This window comes from Corvus brachyrhynchos, unplaced genomic scaffold (genome assembly GCF_000691975.1).
Source record: "Corvus brachyrhynchos isolate BGI_N302 unplaced genomic scaffold, ASM69197v1 scaffold34, whole genome shotgun sequence".
Classification (NCBI taxonomy): Eukaryota; Metazoa; Chordata; class Aves; order Passeriformes; family Corvidae; genus Corvus; species Corvus brachyrhynchos.
The window spans coordinates 8,106,253-8,130,764 of record NW_008238126.1 but is presented as its reverse complement, the minus strand read 5'-3'; the positions used below and the strand labels follow the sequence as shown (position 1 = coordinate 8,130,764).

The window sequence follows — 24,512 nt, the reverse complement described above, 5'->3', positions numbered from 1 at the left end:
ACATGGGACATGGGTAGCAGGAGGTGCCCTGGCTGCCTGCCCATCCCAGCGCTGCCACAGAGGAAGGGGCAGTGACCTGGCACTGAGGTGCCCTCAGGACAAAGAAAATCCTTGACCCTGCAGAGGGAAGCTCAGGAGCTCCCTAAGAGGCTGCTCCTGGCCATCCCATTTCCAAGCTGCCCTCTAGATGGCCCTTGCTGTTATCTCATGGATAAAGACTCATGGGAAGGAATGGAATGGAGCCACAGAATAAAAATATATTTTTGAAACGACTTAGAATAATCGCAGCTGTATTTATGCACCTTATCCATTGGAAAGGTTCATTGCCTTTTTTCTGTATACACACGGAGAAATAAAAATATATACTCGAGCCACATTTTTATTTCTCTTCTCCTTTGCAGCGTTCAGCCACTCCAAGCGTAATGAACGTTTCATGTCTTTCAAGCACTGCTTTGTCATGCTATAAGCATTCATTTCATGCTTTGAATATTTCTTGTCATACTTGCCGTGGATGAATTTTTGTGGGAATGCTTTGCTTGTGAAGGTTAATGGTTAGCAGCAGCGAAAACTGAAGCCCTCTGTCAATCCCCAAGCCTCAAGCACTGCAGGTCACTGATGAGAAGGGTCTCCAGCCATCCCCAGCAGTGGCTGCACAACTGACCCCACTGACGTTCCCGTTTCTCGCCTGACTGACAGTCAGTGCCATTTGCCATCACTGGATTCCCCCAAGAGAGTGCCAGCCACTGATAAGCAGGCTAAATCCTCAGCCTACCAGAGGACCCACTAAATCCTGGGAATGGTGTAACTGTGCCTTGCAGTCTGGACTCAAAAGAGGATATGGTAATATAGGGAAAAACGGTGTTTTCTTTCCTAATTATTCAGATGATTCTTCATGACAGCTATAAATCTGGATGGGAAACACACCTGGATGCTGCAAAGTTTCAATTCTAAATTATTATGATTGAAATACTGTATTTCTAGGTCTTTTTGGGAATGTAATGTAATGAAATAAGATGAGAGAAATGCAAGACTATATCACACATAAGCTAAATTTATAACCAGACATATCTGCTTTTGTTTCCTTGGGAAACGCTGGCTCTCAGAGCTGCCTACAGGCACTCTCAGGGGGTGATGAAACACAGGTTGGACCTCAGCAGACTTTTCTTGGCTGATGGGTTCTGTTAGAGTCGACAGCCTGTCCTGCCCAGTCCCAGGGAAGCCAGAAGAGACCAACCCCACCAGTACTCCCTGACTCGGCCACAGCTTCCAAGCCTGGACAAATTTCCCCACTGCTGTTCCCAGTCATCAGACAACGTGATCCATAAGGGTGCAAATCTGTTCAGAATTTGGTCCTGGCAAGTTACAAAGGTGCAAACAAGCTGACATCACCAGGAGCTCTGACTTCAGCGCCAGCGATGAGATTCCTTATTGGAAATGCTAAGGGTTTTTTTTTTTTAAAAGCTTTTTCTGAAGAAAGTTAATTTTAGATTAGTCCCTCAGGCTGTGATAACTCCTCAGCGTGGCTCTGTAAACAAGAGAGGAGAGTCTTCTTGCATTTATAAGATTCTGATGCAAATAATCCCATGAACAAGAACATTAATAAAAGCTGCCGTTACTGTATTACTGCCTTTGCAGCTGTAACTGATAGAAAACTTTCACTGCAAGGCTCAGTTATCTCCTGAAAATGAGGTGTTTCAGGAATGTTAGTCATCTGAGACCACGTATTTTCTAACAGCACCAGTTTCAGCATTTTGTGTTCAGAGAACTGCTCGTGTCCTTGCACTCCTCAGGTGGGAGCTGAGGGGCTTATCCAAGGACAAAGGAACCTCCAGACACCTCCAGCACCTCCTTGGTGAGTTGGCATCAAGCTCTGTCACTGCTCTGGAAGCCTGTGAGGCAGCTGGACTCCACCTGAAGCAGTGGAGACGAGAGGTCAGGCATGGCCTGAGCATAAGGGATGGCCTTGGAAGGCAGAACATTTCCACTTGTTAAAAATTTGGCTGTGGAAGGACCTGGATGTCTGTCAGCTCCCATTTAACCTGCAATGTGCCTGAGTGATGGGGACAACCACAAAGAGCAGTTACTTGTTCTCTGCTTGGGAGGAGGGTTTGAAGGGTGAACTCTGAGTCCGAGAAGAGTGCCCAAGCCTGGGATCAGGCAGGCACCACTTCCACTGGCCAAAGCTATCCCACTGCATGGAACGCCAAATTTGGGACCAGAAGGAAAGCATTCACAGAGGGACTGGACTCTGCAGCCTGTTAGTTAAGGCAGAGGGGTCTTCCCACATATAATCCCCTCCTCCCTTGCAGCCAAAGCTGTTTCATGCCTTCCGTGACCAGCTTTGCCTAGAGAAGAAGCAGAAACTTCTCTGCATTTGTTCCCACTGTGGCCTTCTCTTTCCCCCACAGCTCAAAGACCAGAATTTCTTCCTTTCTGTTTTTAGGCATGGAAAAGTAAGCATATACTTAAACATTTTTTTCAGGTTTAATACTCAAGTCCAACCCTACTTAAGCAAAGAATTCACAGATGATATTTACAAGTCCAGTGTAATTACTTCAGGGCTGAAAAACGAGTTCTGCAAGTTACGGTGCATCATTGTTTTTCTCTTCTCTTTCTTTTTTTTTTTTTAATGTTTCAATGAACAATGTGCCTTTCATTTCCTGCAGTGCTGTTAAGGTACTTGCAGCTCAGTGAGACGGCATTAAAGCTAAAAAGCATTTGGTCTGGGCATTACACATTTTTATTTTTTAGAAAAATGCCTCTCCCTCCACAGAAATTGTTTGAGCAATGGCTTTGGCACACGTTTGTAATCAGCTGTAATAATGAATGCTGCCCTGCTCACTTGAAATGGGAGAATTTACCAACTTCTTTAAAAAGAATTCGCTCATCTACAATTAAAGTGCTGTGCTACCAACTCTGAGCAGCCACCAAATCACAGCCCCGCCCCGCTCGAGAGGCACGAGCAGCCTGTCAGAAATGACACAGCATTCTCCTGCTTTTGCACAGCACACCTTGTGTGCACCTTTACGCTGCACTTATTAATTCACCAGTGCCACCACATCAAACACAAACATTGCCTGACATCCATTTACTGACAGCAGCAGCACAGCTCTGTGCCACGGTTATTAACCACTCTGTGCGACATCCTCCCTGCCTTTCTCCAGGGTTAAACTCCTGATGGAGCAGAGTAGGGTCCCACTTTTAATATTTTCTGAAAGCCAGAATCACAAATATCCCCACTTTGCAGACAAAAAGACCAAAAGGTTTTCCTACAAAAGTTTAAAATAATCCTACTTACAAAAAGAAAATCTAGCTGATAGCTGTTTCCACGACTGAAACTGAGAATAAAAGCCTGAGAGAGAGTCCACAGCAGTGCTGAGCTGGGAATTCAGTTGTTCCTGATCCCCAGGCATGTGGTCACTTCACTACATCAGACTACCCATTTTGTCATCCTGACTTCACTGAAAACTAGTTTGTTTATAAAACACAACACCAAACCAGTGCATTTAACAAGCTTTTAAAATCAATAACCTTTTTTTTTTTATTTTGATTGGGTGAATTGCAAAATCACTTTGCGGTGCCAACTGAAATGAAGCTTTTACATACCATTAGGCAACTACAAAAGTGGGGAATTTTCCACATGGGTGTTCCACCCAGCTGGTCAGAAAAAATCCCTCGTTTGAGCAAAATATCAGGGCATCGAAACATGCTCCTGCCTTTCAGATGAAGTTGCTGGCCTCTTTCATTATCCCTCCTGCAAATTTCCTCACCCATATAACAAACAGAGGAATTCTGGATTTTCTGCCTCCCCCCAAAAAGCTGTTTCCCATGGTGACAGAGCAGCACTGTGCACATCCTGTGTTAATTTTACCCCCAGCTCCAGCACAAAACGTCTGGACCCTGGACCATCCATGCACCAATGAGCCCTGTCTCGCCTGCATGTTTGCTTTTCATGGCCATCAAGCTGCATCTCTCTCTTTAGAAATAATTAAATGCTGAATATTTCTGTTAAATATTTGCAGTGGTGACTGGATGACTGCCTAAAAACTATTCTGGCTTAATGAAGGCTGAGGGAAAGGCCAGAGCTGGTGTGGAAGCCACCACTGAGATCAGAAGATGTCACCATCTTCCCTGTCTGTGACGATTCTGCTCCAGAAAATGCATCAGCAAATCCCACTATTATAAAACAGAAGTGGCTCTAAAAGAGAGAAGCTTTTTTTCCCATGAACTTCACTTCAATGAAGGTTAGACATATAGGCCTTGCAAAACAACACATACAATTTAGAATGATAAATTAAAATCTGTAGTAGGAGGCCTTCTTTTTCAGGGCCATATAGTTGACCCTTCTGAACCTACATTACTCAAGGTATGCAAAATATATGTGTATAATAAATAGCTCTAGAATTTATGGAGTGGAACAGAAAGGATATTAACAGGCAAGTAGAGAGGCTGTATAACCCTCACAAGGCCTTTAAAGATTTATTTTTTTAAAATGAAGGAATGCAAGCATGGAAAAGGCAGCACTGAATCGATACAGTTCTTTGTGCCTTCCAGAAACACATGCAGAAATGCTTCCAAACCTGCCCTCAATCTGGTCACTCCACTGTTGGCATCAGTGGGAATGAGATTATTCATGATTCTATTTTTATATATTTAAAATTCCTCTCTGTGTGGGCTCATTCCCACTCTCAGTAAAATCAATTATGAGCCTCCCATTGGCTCCAGAGGGGTTTGGATCAGGCCCGGTGGAAGTGGGTCTACAGCAAGTGTAGAACACCGCAGTTAATATGATTTATTGTGTCCGTTTCTGTGCGTGCAGTTTTTCATTTTCTAAAGCCTGCAGTTTTGCTTTCATCCTCACGTTCAGGAGATAAGAGCTGCAGATCTGTGTTGATCTACGCCGGGTACCCCAGAGCTGGGGGCTGTGTGTGCTGGGAATGAGCTCAGCGCCTGCCCGGGGGGAACGAGCGCTTCAGGGCCAACACTCTGGGTTAGAAAATCTCCCACACACGCACTGCAAAAGGTGCAGAACCAGTGAGGAGGCTGCCGCTGTGGTGGGGAAAAATACCCTTTAGTAAAAGTGAAAAAAAAGAAAAAAAAAGAAAAATCCTTTTCCTGTTTATTTTAAAAAATTAAAAAAAAAAAAAAAAAGTACCTTTTGCAGGTCACCAGCAAAGTTCCAAGAATTCACTAAAAGATTGTTTTACAAAGAAGAGTCAGGCTCCAAATCAGAGATATTTCATTTCACTAGGCTCTTAGAGATTCTACATTATTAAACACTGACATTGCTGCTTTTCGGGGCAGTTGTTGAGTAGCAAGCTTTGTTAAAGACTAAGAAACTGCAGGGTAAGAAGAACTGTGCTTTAATAGCTGCGAAAGCATAGTATCTAAACACAAAATAATAACATGCTTGGTGCCTAATACATTCTAAATTAAAATATGATTTAATAAACAGAGGCAACATATTCCCCATAAAAAAAAAAAATAGCAGAATTGGCAGAACAAAAATCACAGTTTAGTCAGTTCTTCTCTTAACCTTGCAATCCTTTGGCTACAAATTAGAATTTCTGTGAACAGGATTGATAAGGGAAATTAGGCGCTGTCTTTCAGAAACAACAGCAATGTTTTAAGACGGTGTGTTTAGAGATGAACAGCACAAAATCTATCAAAATATGAAACCTTTCATATCTAATGGGAGGAAAATACAGGAGACCCCAAAGCCAAAATCTCACCAGTCCAATGAGCTCTATGTTCTATGTCCTGTATCTCATGCTGGTAGTTTAAAGGTTTTTATTTACCTAAACCTCTTCTTCTTCCCTTAGTATTATCCCCTGTTTAAACCCTAACCCCAAAGCAGTCCGGATGTGAAGGTAGCCCCTCAGCCTCACTGTCCCTTGCAGCTTGTTTGGCTGCTAATGAAGCCCCCAAAATGCTCACTGAACACACACACAGCTGTAGGGGTTTAAGGCAAAGCTCTGTGAAAGGGAAATCACACGTGCATTATTACAGAGACTGTATTTCTACATGGATTTACACATCCCAGAAATGGTGACAGGGTTTCAGAGGCATAAACCCTTTGCACAAATTCTTTTCTGTGTATGCAGAGTAGACCCCAAGTACAGTGGATAACCAAATCTACATTTAGGTCTTACAAAAAAAAATCTGGTTATGGACCAAAAAGTCAAGAAAAACTGTCAATAATAATCATCCCTTTCACTTTGGGAGACATTCTAAGCCCTACATATAAGTAGTAAAACAAAACTCAGTTGCCAATGGGCCAACAAAAATTGTTGAGGTCTACCTTAGCTAAACACAGAAAGGAAGAGAAGCTGTTCCATTACACACATATTCATCCTTTCATGTACAGTCCCTACAGAAATCCACTATTATTGAATGATTTTTTTTTTCCAGGCTGCTTTACAAAGCAAGCCATTGGTTCAGTAAAAGCTCTTGCTTCTACTTTGAATCTGTCCTGGTCCAAGGAATATGAGTTCTCCCAAAAGTCCCAGCCCTGCTGCTGCTTCCACTCCAGCCACTGCCTCTTCAGAACACGGAGAGAAGCACCAAGGAGCTGTAGCTGAGCCTCCCTGATCTGTTTTCCTGCAGTATCTACTCCCCTGAAGGTCATGACTCAAGGCCCAGGGACTGAAAGCCTTTGCTATGGAGGAATAAGGATAAGGGTTGCATACAGCAGGCTCTTTAATGGCATCTCCCTAATTAAAATTATTTTTAAAGGGGGAAAAAAAAAGTCTCTCTCCGGAACTGGAGAAACAAATGCTACCTTAGATTAGTGAAACAGTAGCATTTTAACTATGAGGAGAGTGCACAACCTCTTTGTAGCCTTCCCATGTCAATTATTCTGGATCATCTTTTTATATTAGACATGGGGGAAAAAAAAAATCTTTATAAATATGGGCTGTTTTAATATCCCAAAGCAGGAGCAGCAGGTAAGAACTTACCATTTTCTGGCTGGTCCTTAATATCAGCTTCACTTGGCTGGCTGGGACTTTCAGATTGACTTGAATCTGAAAAACATAAAATACAGCCAAAAATTACAGGGTCTGCTGTGGAAAATAGATCAGAGGCGCCAGACTTCCTCAAAAGGCTGAGAGTACAAACTGAGGACAGGAGTGTTGGTTGCACTAGGACATGATAATGTAAAAGTCCCGTGCCTAGGTAATATGTTTGCTAGCAAACAAAAAAAAACCAAAAAACCAAAAACACCAAAAAAAAAAAAAAAAAAGGGAATCTTGTTTACGGCACTGCACAGAGTGCTTGGGGTGTGTGTTGGCATAAATTAAGCTTTGAGAATCCTTCTTTTTAAAGAAGGCATATTTAAACGACTCTCCTACATGTTTTTTATAATGCAGCCTCTATGTTGTATACAAACCAGAGCCTTACTCCAACACATAGTAAAGTCTCAAAACATATCTCCAAGCAGGCATAGAAAGGTAACTAAGCAACCCTACATAGTCGTGGAGATTGTTGGCTACACATTTCTGGAACAAGATCTGCAAAACTGAGGGAAGAGCTGATTTTCTGGCGTACTTTCGCAGTGGTTACAGCACTACGAGATCCCTAAAATGTGCTGGTGGTGATTTGCAGTGGGATAAGTGAGACCAGATAGTGGATGACCTGCTTTAGAACTTGTGTAAATAATCCTACAAACTCCCAGCTAACGCTCTCCAATGAGCACAATTTATTTGCCTAAAATAATAAAATGACCTATAAATGGGTATGTGTAAATACGAGTGTTTTGCATTTTTTACATGTTATTAACTCTACTTTATGTGAAGATGATCACTCTTTGGTCCAAAAATTATTCTTAGTAGAAGCTTTAGTCAAATAGTGTTTTCCTTCTTAATTATTTCTGTCACTATGAACTAGGAAAAAAAGGTCCCTTTACCTGTGGGAAAAAATATTTTTTAAAAAAATCCCCCAAATTACTGGGTTTTGCAATTAATACAATTTTTTTTTCCTTTCCCCAGAAATTATTCTGTAATTTATTGATCCCGTAGAAAAAGTTTTTGCTGTGAAACAAAACTTAGGTGATGAAACCACTTGCTACTGCCTCAAAACCACCCCTCATCGTGGCAAACCTATTTTCTGACTTCACCTTGACTTTGCAGAGTTTGGAATTAGCTGTCTGAAATTCGACCACATTTCAGCGAGAAGTCAATGCAAGATCAAAAGGTCACGACACTTAACTGTGATTAAATTGAAAATCTTACTTCTATTGCAACAGAGTCATAACACCACCCCTTCTTTTTCTTTGAGGTATTAATAGTGCTGGAAGAAGCAGTACTACTAGTGACCTTGGGTCAAGCAATGCTAATTTATTGCTTTAAAAAGGTTCCTTGCTTTTAAGCAAATGAAGATTTTAATTACCGCAGAGCACTATAAAGAAAATGCCTATTTTAAATATTCAAATTTTTTTTTTTACCTGCTGACTGTCTGCTTTAGGTATCATTCAGAAGCTTAGAGGACAATCTTGTATAAATTAAAAACTACAAGTAAAAAAAAGCACTCACAAAACCAAATTTAATAAATATCAGAATATAAACACTCAAAATATTTAGCAAAGAAAGCTTCAGTCGTGATACTTCTATTTAAAATCAATGAAATTCCCCTAAAAACTGATATATACCCAGTGTGCCCCAGAATCCTTTTCCTCTCTTTTGTATTTATTATTTTTAATAATTTTGCCAATGAACCTCAGGGAAAAAAAAAAAAAATCCTCACTTTTGCAATTTTGTTTTAAATACCGATCTTCTGAATTCTCTCTCCCCGAAGCTGGAATCAGTGCTAGCAGATACACTATGGGGTAACATGCACAGTGCTGTTGTATTCTGGAGACTCGATTTTGGCAAGAAGTTTCATGTTTCCGATACCACAAAGGTAGACACAAAGGTAAAATATTAGGAATGTAAAATATTTAGTTAACATTCAAAGTCAACATTCAACGGATTTCATTTTACAGGGCGGGCATTAGGCTTTTGCTTATTTTTTAGGTTTGTCTTTCCCTCCAGCCAGCCATGGCTCAATCAGAGTTTGGGCTTTATGTTTCAAGTAGGCTCGGAATTCCACAAAAATTTATAGATTTGGAGAAGTTCCTGCTAAAATGTGCAACTGGGAGCATGTTTCCCTTTTTTTTGGGCGCTGGCACCTTGGCTCCAGCACAGCCCTGCAGCCGGTGGGCAGCACACGCAGCCCGAGCTGCTCCTGGCTTGGGAGAAACAAACAAAGTACTTTTGTCTGCGTTGAGTGCTGTTTTTCCAACACCAAAGCTAGTGGCACAAGAGGGGCTCCACTGGCCGTAGGACATTTGTTTGCACACTGAATCTTTAACTTTCTCCTTTTATCACCTTGGCTCCGGCGACAGCGTTTTTCCTAATTCTGCTTCCCTGCAACCCGCCCCTTCTGCTAAAATTAAATATTAATTTCCACGGAAAAGACAACACAGCTTTAAAGCAGTATTCTTCATGAAGAGGCACAGGGCACTAAAATGCAGGATGAGGTAGAATTAAAGCCACTCAATCCTGCGGTGGGGATCACGGGAGGCTACTGAAAACATGGACTGGGCAAGCGTGTGCTCAGCATTGTTATGCAAGGTGGCATCTTGTGGAAACCCCAGATAAGAAGACTGAGTTAAGGCACTTAGCCAAAATGTTTATATGCAGAATTTTGCTTCCCTGATTTTATTCAGATGCCGCAGATGATCCGGCACATATAAATGTGCCGCCACATGGTTAAGGGATTGGCAAAATCAGAGCCGTTGTGTTTTACAGTCTTGCCTAGGACGAGGGAGTCTTGCTCAGCCTCCACCGCTCGCTCTCTGCTTTTTCAGCAGTTGGCACTAACTCCTGTCGGGGCTTTTTTGTTGTTTTGCACATGGAAACTTTCAAATTCCAGTTTTCTGAACGTTTAGTGTTTTCTGGGCTCGGCTACAACAGGAGGGGGAATGTCTGTCCTGCTGAGTCAGTTAGCCAAACAGGTGACCGGAGGAATAAATTAATTTTTGCCCATACATAATAGATATAAATGGAAGATCGTTTTCATAAGCATTTGCATTAAATCAATAAAATCACTTACTATAGAGCAGTTTAACAATTCATTTGATTTTCTCTTTTCTATATATTTGATAGCCACTCTGCAAAACAGTATACACTTTATGCCTATTTTCTTTAGCAACAACACTGCCAGTTAAATTCTACCACCTGCAATAATTAGAGCCATTGGAAAACACACAAAACAAAATATACAGTAGATGCGAGCCCCTCTTGAATCCATGGCCCCCTGCGGCAACGAGTTTCATTGGTGCCTTAAGCTAAGGCTGGTAGGAAGCCAAAGAATCTGTATATTACAATAAAGTGCATGTTATTAAGGGGAGGATTTAAATGATTTCAGATGGAGTTGGAAATATTATAGTGAGGAACCACTATTAAGATTGCTGATTAAAAAAAAAAAAAAAATCACCAAGGAATCTAGTTTTATGTTTAAGGAAGCTTAACCTTGAATATCACAATGGGTTTTATTTGGGGGTTTTTTTAGTTAGAGAAAAGTTAGTGGTTGGAATTTTTAACCCTGAGCTAGCTGGGGTTTGAGCAAGTCTGTGCACTGGGCCCAAGGTACTTGGGCAAGAAAAGCTCAAGGGGATCTGGTGCCAACCATAACCATGGTAAACAGGAGCTAAAAAACATGTTGAAGCTATTTTACTCTCTACTTCCAAGAATCAATTATGATGAAGGGATAAAGGAAAAAAAAAACCCAAACAACAAAACAGGCTAGTTTTTCAAAGTAGCATTTTCTATCAAGTTTCTATTCCCTGCTCCTCTTGGATCTGTTCCTTAAGCATATGCTACCCCAGCACGACCGGGCCCCAGATCTGCCTGATCCCAAACCATACGCAGGCAGGGACCTCCAGCTCCAGGACGGAAGCTCTGGACCTTTCAGTCTGCAGTTTTCCTTTTCAGCTGCAGCAGGAGCACAGCTCCAGCTGGGCTGCACGGCGGCTGCATGGAAGCAGGGCTGGCGGCACTGGAAGGGAGCGCTCCATTGTTTGGAAAGAATAAAACCTTCCCAGGAAAGTCTGGCCCGTGGACAGGACCAATGTCAACAGACTGACAATGTTGTTCTTTTTTGTAGACCGTGACACAGACGGTGAAGTGTTGTTGCACTTCTCCACCAAAAAAGCCTCTTTCGAGTGCTATGGCCCTTCCCAGTGCTAAACCTCTCCATGGCTACCTGACTGGGGAGATGGGACACTTTGTGGAGCACTCCCAGAAATACACCACGCTTTCCAGGGTGGGCTGAATCCAGCCTGGGATTCGCTGGGGTGGCAGTGACCCTATTTACTGTCTGCTGGTCTGCGCAAACCCAGTGAATGGGTGCCAGGATCATTTTTTACCTCTGCAGAGCCGCTACCCAGCAGAACCTGAGCCTCTGAGCAGCCCGCGAGCTACCACAGGTGGAGACACATCTATCCTGGAAACAGTAAAGGTGATCCCCGTGTAGTGCAGGAAAAAAATGACCGGCAATGCCAGATGAGCAAGGCAGCACTGCCACTGCCCATGCTGAGCCTGCTCTGCAGTGAAATACAGCAGGTTCCTCTCCTTCACCACCAGCCCAGCACCTCGCAGAAGCACCACAGAAGTGCACAAGTTAAATTTTCCATTCACATCATGTTTTGGGGGTGGGGGGAATATTGTATAATAAACTGACATATTTTATTCAAGTTTCAGAGTCCTATTTGTAATAAAAAATTTATATGGCTGGGTTGTGTTCATGCAATAAATTTTTCATCTATAATTTTGGGCATGGATTCTACCAAAGATTTATATATGTTAAAAAAAAAAAAAAATCTAAATCATGCTCTTTTATATACAGTCTTATGTGGTGAGCTTACGGGATTGACAAACAGAAACCAGCACCAGGACTGGGGCTTCTTTACACTCACTTTCCCTTCATTATACATTATAATATAAACACATAGGGGTCGCTCCATATATGCTACAATTATTATTTACGGTGATTTTGGTGGCTACTAGGATTTCTTTAAAGGAAGGCCTGGCTCTCCATTTTACTCCAGCCATCTCTTTCAAGTCAACTTTTATAGGGAGTTCAAAGTGCTTCATTATCATCCACCTCACCATCACACACGTACACGCCCACACCAGATTCCCAGTTTTATTCCATACCCCCTGCACCGTACACCCCATCCCCACGGCTCCCCAGCGAGGTTCTGCAGTGGTAAAATCCCTGTGGTGCCAGCCTGTTTTTTTTTTTGTTGTTGTTTTTTTTTGGTTTTTTTTATAAGGCGAGGACTCTTAATTCCTGTACACTGGGAAAGAGATTATCTTTGATAATAGAAATGTAAATCAAAGCTTGCTGTTGTTTATTCCAGACAGACATTTGTGTGTTAAGTCTGTTTATCAGGCAACACTTTGTCTAAGCCAGGAAGTAGTCAGCCTTTGTAACAAGATGTATGCAAATGATTTTCCCATCAGCCCCTGCCACAAAACTTTTGTGGCAAAAAACCCTCCTTGTTACTTCACCAGTAAGACGCTCCTAAGCTACCCCGTAAGCAGACTAGCAACAAAACAGCCAGCTAGACTATGCTGATGAGTTTGAATGAGCCCAAAACATGTGCCCACAGTCTGTTGCTCGGTATTGTAAGCAGACTTTGTGTATTACATCTGTTTATCAGGCAACACTCTGTCTGCTGGGGCGGCTTTGTACCAAGGTGGACGCAAACAAAGATCTCCACAACTCCCCGCCTAACTTTTTTTGGCTGCAGAAATTTCCCATTACTTCCCGCTTCGCTGGAAATAAGAACACGAAACTTCACCGAGAGGCTGCGAGACCCTAAAGCTCTATCAAAATGGTTTCATTTTAAATCAACTTTCTTTGTTCTCACAAGCCCATAAATGATTTACTGCTATCGCGTGATAGCCTAGAATGTGGGGAATCTGTGTATTCCCATATTTGTTCCTTGATATTACAAACAACTATTTGATTCACTTCTAAATGTTTGTTTTTAAAACAGTTTACAGCCTTTGATTCCTGCTTACTGATTCATTTCTGGAACATTTTCTATTTATTCCTTTGCAGTAGCAAACGTTAATTTTGACTTAATTCAAATTGTCATCAAAGGCTTCCTTAAGAAATCCCACAGCACAGATTTTATTTGTTATAATAAAATATTCTTAAAGTAAACATCGTTCGACTGTGTTTTTTTAATTCCAAGAGATACAAAAATCCGTTACCCAAAGGATTCAAATTGGTTCAGCCCTTTTTCCTAGACAAAATAAACACTTTAGGACTTTACTTGTTTGTATTCTCCTCAGTGGTGCTGTATGCATCACCAGCTAAAAACAAAGAAACTTTTAGCTGCTCAGACAAAATGCAGAAGCTCCCCAAACAACGAAGCGGGGGGGTGGGGAGGCATTCAGAAAGTCTGACAGTCCATTCAATATAGGGATGATGGCCATAATGCATCCAGGGTCCCCTTGCTAATTAAATATGCATTGGCACAGTTTTGATCGATGCAAGCCATGGATCAGATGACACACCTGCAAAATCTTGAGCCCAGAGCTCCCAGGAAAAGGAAAATACAGGCTGTCTCCTTATCTTTGTTTTCAAAGGCTCTCAATTTCTGTGCTTAGATATCTAATTTAATTCTCTCACCCCTCAGCAAACTGGATTACGAAAGTCAATACTGCCATTGTGCATCGACAGGAACACACAGCTTTCCTTTTATTCAATTTAGCCATGACCTTTAGACAAAGATAATGACAACTGTCTAAAAGTAAGGTAAGGCCTTAAGGAAGACCCTGCTGAGGGGCCCCTCTCCCTTTCCGTGGCTCCTCCAGCCAGGAAGAGTCCACCAGCCATGGAGAAAATCCAGAAATAATTTCCCTCCCCAGACCACAATGACCAGGAGTAGCCTGGCGGAGCAGCTCCCTCGGCCACCAAGGGCTCTGTCCCACTCTGAGCCCCTGGGACACCTCGACACCAGAGGCCAGACCCTCAGGAGCCCTTTGCCAAGAGGTGGCCACGTCTCCGGAGGAAGCGCTCTCCTGCCAACAGCAGAGCCCGGCGCTCGCACGAGGAGGGACCACCCTGTCCCATTTTTCCTGTGGCTGTTGGGGACACAGTGAAATGGAAGTGTCAGAAGAGTAGCACCAATTTCTCATTTCTGGCTCTGGTGCTCGGGAGGAACTGCAACCCTAGAGCTGGGAACACGGCGCAGGGAGCCGCACGCACCCGCGCGGCGTGGCGGCAGGAGGAGGAAGCGGCACGCGGATTTTCCTGGAGCTGAGCTGGAGCCAATGGAAATGACATTACTTTCCAATAGGTCTCGCATCAATATTTTTAGCAGCCTCCCTACAACGAGATAGCATCTTTCTAATATATCTGTAAAGGAAGGACAGAGAACATGCTCTCAGCTAACGAACAGCTATCAGGCAATAATCCACTTTGGTACCTGCAGATACAGGTTGTACCTGAATCAGTGATTGAGGCATATAAAAATTCATATTGATTGAGCAGCCCAGCTCCACAAAATGTGGGCTTCCATGCTGCACAGGGTTTTAATTCTGCAGGAATTTTTTTTTTTAGCTGCATTTAAAAATACACTTGGCATTTCTAGCTGTGGACCAATATTTTTCTCATGTCTTTTTATACAGATTTGGAGGGAAAGATATTTGTAATGGAAAAAAAATATGTGCAAAGTTGGATTGCTAAGTTTCTGTAATCTTGGGAAATGAAAAAAAAGCAGCCTATGTAAGAGCTACAAGAAACCATATGGATCAACAAGAGCTGCCCTCATATCCCTAGGAAATATATATTAACCTACATTTCATCATCATAAACCCCAAAATAAAAAATCTAATTAGAGTCTCTACCCTCAGATTCACTTGTAGAAAATTTGCTTATCCCCCTCACAAAATGATTTACAGTACTTACATCCATTTCTTCAGAGTGATTTAAATTTATTGAATCGTTTCAATTTTTAGAGAGCTTCCATTTGGATCTGTACGGGTTTCTAGACATATGCAGTGCTCAGTTATTTAAAATTAATTGCAGTACAATAATTTTAAATTGCTTCACACTATACGAATCTCAAGTGCTTTGAAATATTTGAACCATTCTATTTAGAAGCCATCAAACTTCTGAGCACATGCATCAAAGAGTTGTTTCAAAAGCCAAAGGGCCGTCCTGATGATCCCAAAGTGCAGGTGAGCACGGCTCTGGGCATGCTCAGTGCACATGGACCTGAATTTATAGAACAATTCAACAAATTTTGCCCGAATGTCAATCTTTAATTAACAAAAACTGATCCTGTAATAATTTCAAACCACTAAAAAAATTCTAGAACTAGAAAAGCACTGTTATAAAATAATGGCATACATTAAAACTATTATTACTTCTAATGTATATTTATAGAACATCCTTTTATCCTGAAAATTAAAACAGCTTATTAACATTAAACTAAGCTTTACAACACCTCTGTGGGAAAAGTGAGCATAACTATGCCCACTTTATGCAGGGATGAAGGAGGCACATAGAGGTTAAATGATTTACCTTGAGAGGCACAGTTACTAAAAGGAGTAAAAAGCACGGGGCCAGGCTCTCGAGCTGTGGATAACAAAGTCTCCCTCCCACCAAGGCAGCCATTACAATGGCAGTGGCAGTGCCCACTTAGGAAGTCTTGAGCTATATTATGTAGAAAATTACTTGGTAGAGTGGGTCCAAAGCCACCTAGAAGGGGATATTTCCAGTCACTCTCAGCTTTTGCTTCACATGCCTTTCTTTTTCTCATTAGGTGTTTTGAAAAACAAGAAATAATTTCTCTCCAAAGTATTTTCTATCTCAGTTTAACAAAAACAACAACAGTATTTAGGGAGATTTAATAGCTGGTTTTGCCATGCCTGACTTCGTGTACAAAGGCAACTGGAGATGAGCCTGTGTGATGAGCAGATCTGGTAGCTTTGGTCAAAGACTCCAGGTTCTGCTTTTGTGCAGTTTTACCCTGGTGAGTAAACCAACATCAGCAAAGCAGGATTATGTCCACCATATGGTGAGACTCCATTGGCGGTCGAACAGCCACCCAATTAATCTCTATCCCCCACCATCCCCTTGTTATTTATTTATTGTGACAAACTCATCCTTATGGGACCCTAGGCGGGGAGCTGCATATTCCCAGGCTATTGGCGGCAGTGCCCATCCTCATCCTTTATCCCAAGCAGTAGCTGGCGAGCTGGCGCCTCTCCTCTGGCCAAGGCGCAGCGTGCTACAAGGTCACACCCAAGGAGGATCTCTAGATTTTCTGGAGCAGACGGGAATAAGGAATTTTTCAAAGCTGCTCTCTATCAAAGAGCCAAATAAACCCCTGACAATGAGCACAAGCCTCACAAACTGCTCTCCAGAGCTGGCCTTTCTAACACCACACGGATAACCAGGCTGTTTGTGGAGACCATCAGAGTGCTCCTGTATCTCAGTCTGTGCCTCTTCCTAAGGTGTCTCCGCAGCCTCAGCCATTCAAGACTTCATCAGCCAGCAAAAACAAAGGAAAACCTTCACCACACCAACAAACTGGGCAGGAGCCCCAACCTCCTCCTCCTTTTTCAACCTCGCCTGCTTCTCTTTCCTCTAAAGGACAAATGCAAAATTTTCCTGTGATCAACCAAAAATTCAGCTAGGAATCTGTACATCCAACGGAGTGAAGAATACTTTAAAAGAACTAATACCTCAAAGAATGGGCCCATTTTCCCTATTCAGGATTATTCTATTTCACACAGGGAAAAACGATGTTGATAATAAAAATATGTGTGACTATTTAAGAAATAAACAGAAGATGAACTAATACTCCATGGAGATTCTGTCAATAGCAGATTAATATCAAGTTACAGATGAGGCAGTCTAAGCAAAGTTTAGGTACTATTTTTTTATTGTAGATCTACACTTGCAGTCCCGTTTTCACAACTCTTTTATTTTGATGTACCTGACACTTTTCCTCTTGGCTCTCATTTCAGTCCCTCTTAAGTACATATTTGGTTGTAGTGGCCAAATTTTTTTTTTTAATTTTTTTTTTTTTTTGTTCTGGCAGATGTCTTTTCCTTGTTCTGTGCACTGCGAGGAGTTCAACGTGGCATGTGAAAAATTTCCATTTCAGGTTTTCTTAAGCTAGATACAAAATTAAACTGCTGGCAAAAATACATAGATATATAAAATTATACAGCAGAAAAAGCTGCTCGATAGCTCCCCATCTTCCCTTCCTCCCTTACTTTTGCCTTTTTTTTCCCACAAATAATTGCAGAAATATTGCCATCAGCCCAAAGCCTTTCTCCAAGTGAAAAGTCAGAGGGTTTTGCCCATAAAGAATTGCCACTGAGTGTTGCTTCATGGATCTGTTTCTACTCTCACAATATTGTAGACTGCGAAGAAGAACTGAGAATTACCATAAAAATCGGGACGTGTTTTGTTGCATCAGTATCATGTTGGCATCAACACCACAGACTCGGGCAGAAAAAAAAGCAGCCTTTTGGTAGGCAGCCTACTTGGTCTGTGTTTCTGCTGTGTTTGTAAGCCATGCAAGTGGAAGAGAAAGTTAAAACTTGGAGAGAAGTAGCATCCTGCAGGCTTGGTATGAGTTACAGCAAAATCTGAGGTACAACCACCATAAATCCATAGAGAAATGGAATTATATCTACACCTCAAAGGACAGTGGATCATTATAAATACAGGAAAGACTTGGGTGTATATATAGTTGGCCCCCTGAAAAAATATTCAGCATAATGTGTTGACACTGAAAATGCAACCTAAAATCCATTTTCACTTGGTCCCAGTCCTGCAAATCTAAAATTTTGAGGAAGGAATTTAAAACCAGAAAAGTCCAGAGCTCTCCAAACCCGTAACTACACTGCGTAGACGAAATTTTAATCAAACTTTTAAAGCCATGGTTATGATCTGATGAACAGACAGCTTGACTTGATTACATTTTTAAGTTTCAGTTTCTATTTCTGTTTTAAGATGAAAAAGATCATAGAGTGTCAGAAATTTGAATACTGAATAGCAAAAGCTCTTGCAGGTTTAGAAAGCATATAGAAAAGCTGGCAAAAGAAAACGCTATTCCATTGCCACCATCTGCTTTCTGGCATATTGAAGAAACTTTACTAACAGCAACATTTTCTTGCATTAGAATATCTGCTAATTAGTTTTGTTGTAAATTTTTTTTTTTAAATTACCTTTTACACAGAAGGCAAATAGCCAGTTTTTTTGGCTGACTACACCTTACACCACGTCTGATAACATTTTCACATTAAGTTCAGTTTACCTCACTTTTTTTTTTTCTATCAAAATCCTATCTTTAGCATAGTCAAAGCCTGCAAAAACTTTGCCTTGCTGAGACTAAAGAAAAAAACATCAAACATACGAAGTGTTAAAAATCGCTGAATAACTCAAAGGAAAAAAGATAATTTTGAAGGCGTTTTGGCTGAAATCTATTTTCCTTTGAATTGCATGAGTGTTTTAAAATGTTAAAAACACTACAGAGTGACTAATGAATGTAAAAGAATGATAAAGAGTATGGGTCCAGTTATCAGTGATGTGCCTAAAACAAAATAATTTTGGACAGTCTGCCATGCAAATATTGACTAAAATGTCATAAATAATGTCTGCAACAAAGGGAATCCTGCAAAGGAATATTCTGTTGTACTTAATGCATTGTAGAGTGTGCCTTTTAGCAAGCAGTACGTTACAGAGCCTGAAAACTTCAGTTGGACAAAAAAAAACCCTTAAAATTTCCCAGATAAAAACATTACTAATGTTTATTTTTTTTTTTCCAGAAACAGACCTTCCAAAAAGTTAAAGGTGCAGTGTTACATTTGGGAAAGGGTTCACTTAGAAACTGATTTTCAAAAGAAATGAGTTGTCCAAAAATTACGAACAGACCAAATGTAACCACCTCATTGCCTTACAACTACTTCCGCTGCCATTTTTAACAGTATTTTCACCCATTTCTCTGCTGGCAGGGAAGAGGCTCTTTGCAGGTCTTTGTCAGAATGTACTGAAATCAAATGCAAAGACATTAAGTTGACCACTGCCCTGGGCCAGAGCTGAGAGGTGGCAAACCTTCTGCTCCAGCACTTCTTAATTCTGTCTCACTTCCAGAGTCCAACTGGCTCCATGTGAAGGGTTAGAAATAAAAATGGAATCCTGTGAGAACGACGGCAGCACACAGAGTGGGCAGGAAGGGCTCCAAACAACCTTCAAAATCACAACATTTTAGTAGTTTTTTATTATTTTTTTAGTAGCATTGGAATATGATGTCAAAATGAGGGATCTTGCATTGAGAACTCGAGGTTACCTACATCTCCACTGACATGCTGTGCTCTGTGTAATCACAAACAACCCAGTCACTTTTTTTTCCGAAAGTCTACTAAAAAAATTGAACAATCGGGTCTACACGAAAACCTTCTGCATGTGTTTTCCAAAATTTCATTTCTGAGAAAAATTTCACAGCCACAGAGATGACAAAAAGCAAAGATACTTTACATTTCTAAAGCATCTTTCATCCAAGATCAAAGAACTACATCAACAATAATTCTCAAAATACTGCTTTGAAATAGAAGTACTAAAAGGAGTACTACTGAATGTATTTTATCTTTATCTAGCTTGATCTATTTTCTTTATAAAATGCTGGTTACTGTAGCATCTCTCTAGGCAGATGAGGACTATAGGTTAAGTGACTTGACCAGAAACACTTACTAGCTCAGTGGAAGAAGTGACAATGCTCGCATTTGGGAGTCAAGGATTCTAAACCTTTCATCCACTAATTAAAAACATATATAAATGTAAAACTAACCTAGGGAGCATGAAAATCCCTCAACCATCATGTGATCGAGGTGCCACCAAGGCAAGTGAAGGATCTGGAAGCAGCAGCACACAAACCAGCTGGCAGGACACGCTGTGGCAGCGTGGATGGACAGAGCAATAGGTGTGTGACAGCAACAAACTACATATGAAGAGAACAAGTAGGCATTTGCTGTTTTTCAAACCTCTTGGAAAAAATTAAGTCAACTTTCTCATCAAAGGTGAAAAGCCTTCCCCCCTGAAACATGCACAGAAGTGCTGCCTGGTCTCCCACGGAGGCTCAGGAAGAGCAAGGGTTTTCCAGCTGCGCCACAGGTCACCCACAAAAAGATTGGTGGGCTGTGTGGCAGGGTCTGAGGCCGAAGAATTTGTTCAACATGAAACTCAGAATTATTTAAAAATAAATTACAGGCTGTGTTACAAACTGTGTAATTCAGCCTTTGGGCCAAGATAATTCTTGACATAACCCAACTGGAATTACACTGGGGATAAACTTAGCGCAGTGTGCTTTCATAAGGCTCCTTTCCTTATCATTCCTGCAATCAGGTCGTGTGGGGCTCTAACTGATAATCTCCTGCTTGCTCTGTAACGTGGATGAAATGTTATCGACTGTTCTGCCGCGTCAGAGAGCAGCACACGCTCTGCCAACGTGCGCAGAACCCACTGCTGATAAAAGCAGCCCCTGTTTGGAGAGGTGTGCTTTACAATCCTTGTGGCTTTTTGCAGCAGAGGAACTGTTGGACAATGAAGAAAAACATTTCAGCTCCCCTGAAAGTTTGACTGTTCCTTTTCAAACAATACAACACAAGATTCGGGACATACTGCTGACACAGCAACATCAGTGCCTCAAAGAAACTGTGGGAAATGTCAAATTTATGGTCCTATGGGTGATTGGTGGAAGGTTTCTTCCCCCCCTTCAACAAGCCTCCGTTCAAAAACAGAGCCTTTAGAAAGTTTTTGGCTACGTCCCAGCAAAGCAGAAGGAAGCTGTATCCCCACTCCCTTGGGAGACATACTGCTGACACAGCAACATCAGTGCCTCAAAGAAACTGTGGGAAATGTCAAATTTATGGTCCTATGGGTGATTGGTGGAAGGTTTCTTCCCCCCCCTTCAGCAAGCCTCTGTCAAAAACAGAGCCTCTAGAAAGTTTTTGGCTACGTCCCAGCAAAGCAGAAGGAAGCTGTATCCCACACTTCCCTTGGGACTTAATGAAATATACAGCCTCTGGGCTTCTTTCAATTTGGTCTTTCAGATTGCTAAACCAGTGAAAGAAGGATCCTAGCTGTCACAAACGTCACATGTTTGGGGTCACCTGCTGCTCGGGGGTTCTCATGCCAGTTGTTGACATAATAAGCACCCCTTACACTTTAATTACAATTCACAGTGTGCAAACTCTGCAATCTGCTTTAAGGCAGACAGTCTTTTAAATCAACACTAAATTCTACTACTGTTCGAGCAGAAATGGGAGGAAAAAGATGTCCAGCTGACTGAATAATTGTATTCAAATATTTGTGATCCCAAAGAAAAGTAAGCACTATCCAGTGAAAAGAGCAACTGTATTGCCTGTAACACTTCAGAAAGCGTAGTTAAAACTTGACTTGCTCCTCACAGTCACGCAGACGACGCACGTGAGACGCTTTCATTCGATGAGCTTTTTCCAAAGCTCCTGCGAGCACAGACCTGAGCACCCAGCTGTGTTTGTCCCCGAGCACGGAGCAGGCTGGACACAATGCTGGACACTGGGATCGTCTGTGGGAGGGAGGGAAATTCTCAAGCCCTCTTAGTACGAATTTCAACAGGACTTGTGCAATGAAAGCCTAAACGGGAAGACATGTTTATTTTACTCTGGAATGCTTTATTTAGTTCGGTACAAGAAACATTGGGTCTACTTAAAAATACTTATTATTTTGAGAAACAGATGAGAATCCTTCGGTTTCCTTGACTGCTACCTCTTTTTTAACTGTTACTCCTAATAAAGACATACCAAGACCACCAAACTTAAATAAATTGTACCAGTTGGAGAGGAATAAAAGTCTCCTCTCCTTTTATGTTAGAGAAGATCCATTTTAGCATTTGTGCATCTAAAAATGCCTCCAGTAAATGATATTATTTACAAGGCCTTGGTCGAATCCACCTTTTCCCATGGAAGGAAAAAGATCATGAGAGGGGACACGGCGCTCTGGGAGTAATTCCAGAAGAATTTCTGTGTTCGCCCTGCTAGAAACACTGTTAAATTGTGGGTTATGGATCACACTGTCCACACAGGAAAGGCAGCACAAGCTCCAGCAGCTGCGCTCTGCACACATTCACCCTATGTGCTCTCAGGGAAACAAAGGAGAAGTCAATAGCCCGATACGAGGGCCTGTTCCTATTAAAATAAACAGGAGTCACTCTGGCCACAGGAGAAGGCTGCTGTTGTCCAACTGACTTCTTAGGGACAAACAGCAGTGGGTTTTCGCCATGCTCAACAGCCAAATCCTGGCAAGCTCCTTCCCCCTCGGCCGAGAGGGACGGAACCTCCTCCTGCCGCCTTTGCCGTCGCCACTCTCCCTCCTCGCTCGCTGTACCGGCGACCTCAGATAAACTCGAAACGTTTTGAAATTATCATCAGACTGTGAAGCACTTCAATGAAAATCTATAAAACAAATTTATAGTGTGCATTCATGTGTATTATATATACACTTAGAACGGGATTTATCATTTAGCTGACCTTTGGAACACTGATATTTTTAGATCCAAAAAAATGTGTGTTGATTGTACTTCAACCCAGTCCCCTTACAATGTACCAACTCCTCGATATCTTACTACAGGAAAGATAATTGCAATGAATTTTTATTTTTCAGCACATGGGAAGATAAGATTAGACAGTAGAGACATAAAAGCAAACTGCACCACATAAAAGATAAGTTTCTGAAAGTTACAATTTACACCAAATGTTACAGATTAAAATGTTCAAAGCTATTTATAGGACCTTGTGCTGGTCCCATTACAGACCATGGGAAGACTGCAAAGAACCAGCTCTACCTTTATCCTTAATCACTTCCTCCCATACCTAAAAACCCTTTGGAGCACACAAATTACTAATGATATTAAGACTATTAGTAATTCCCATTACCACTCAGGTAAGGACTCAGGTGCCTCAGCAAACTGGTCCCAAGGTGACATGTGCTGCACAGATCTCACCATCCAAGAGGATTGTTCCTACTCTAATGGGATTATCTACAATCTGAACAACTCATCCCAAAAGGTATATAAACACTTGGTTTCCTTCTTCCTCCTGCGTGTGCCATGTTTGCCTCTGTCAACCGAGTGTCTTGTATTTTTAAAATGGGGTATTTTTCTTCTTTATTCCCTACTATCAAGTTGCCACCAACAGTAGCTTGTTCAGTGGAAGAAATAAGGAATAACAGCAAGAGAGCTACATTTACCTCCATACAAAGTATAAAAAATCAGAGCTGAAGAGCAGATCAGAAGTGGGGAAATGGAGTTAGGGAGGCACACAAAGTGCCATATGATTCATCGACATGCAGCAGGCAGCAGACACAGCCACTGCCCACCAAAGGGCACAGGTGCAACAGCAGAAAAATAACCCAGTGCAAAGCAAAGTTTGTAGCAGAGCAGCTAATAAATGACACCCTCTGGAAAGCCGCTCCCTCCGGCTGAGCCCTCGGACTGCTTCCAGTGCCACAAAAACAAAGAGTGCTGGCGGTGCAAGGCAAGGCTCCGACGAACACGCTCAGGAGGGATTTTTCAATCACAGCTTAGCCATATTTTCTGTTTTCTTTCTCAAACTTAACCTTCTCTGAGGACTATTTCTATGAACAGTCTCAAATTTCAGCCACTTCTGATGAAGGCCTTTACAAAAAAAGTGTTGCTAGAAATGTCTGACAAGGGAAAAGTGATTTTTTTCCCCTACTATACAATTACTAAAAACATATGGTGGAAGAGATTCCGTGCAAACCTGGAGTGTGGTCTGTTTTCCACAAAGCCGAGGGAGGAAAAGTTGCAGCCCCAACCATGGGATTGGTAAAAGAAGAGAAATGATGGAAATTATTTTGAAAACAGAAACTCTGTCAGCCAATGCAGTAAAGAGTAACTCCATACACAAAATTACATGTAGACAGAATCAACCCTGCTCTCAGGATTTGTGGGTGTGAGCTGTATACAGAGTGTTTGGTGAAGCCAAATTCATGTTCAAAAGAAAATTAAAGCAAAGAATAAGTTATTAAAAGGAGCCTTTGAAGCGAAAAGCAGTGATGTGTGAAAGACAGAACCAGAAGAGTTTATTTAAACACACAGCACAGAAAACAGGGAAAACAGAAATTAGGAAATTAGAAGAACAGTCAAGAAGGCACCCAGCAGCCTTTTCCTGGAACTAGAAGTTCTTATATCTATGAATATTTTATCCAGATTCAACTATCTTTTTCAAGTCCTTCCTATCAAAATTCCAGACATTTTCTTCAATAAAATCAGAAAAGTGATTCTAAATGTATTGGTAGAAGATATAAAATTAGTTGTGTGTGGATGTTACAAAGGATCTGGGAACCTCACACCCTTTAGATCTGCTTATTTAACTATTTAGCAGCACAATTTAAAATTTACATATGACTGGTTTGATGCCAAACCATAAGAATAA

At 41.5% G+C, this 24,512-nt stretch overlaps 1 protein-coding gene across 1 annotated transcript in view; it reads right to left on the bottom strand.

Annotated features, from left to right (window-relative positions):
- NFIA (nuclear factor I A) overlaps positions 1–24,512 on the bottom strand; it is a 322,110-nt gene that overhangs the window by 78,234 nt on the left and 219,364 nt on the right. The window contains exon 3 of the mRNA XM_017733521.1: positions 6,960–7,025. Coding sequence (XP_017589010.1) covers positions 6,960–7,025 — 66 coding nt within the window. The remainder of the gene's footprint in view (positions 1–6,959; positions 7,026–24,512) is intronic.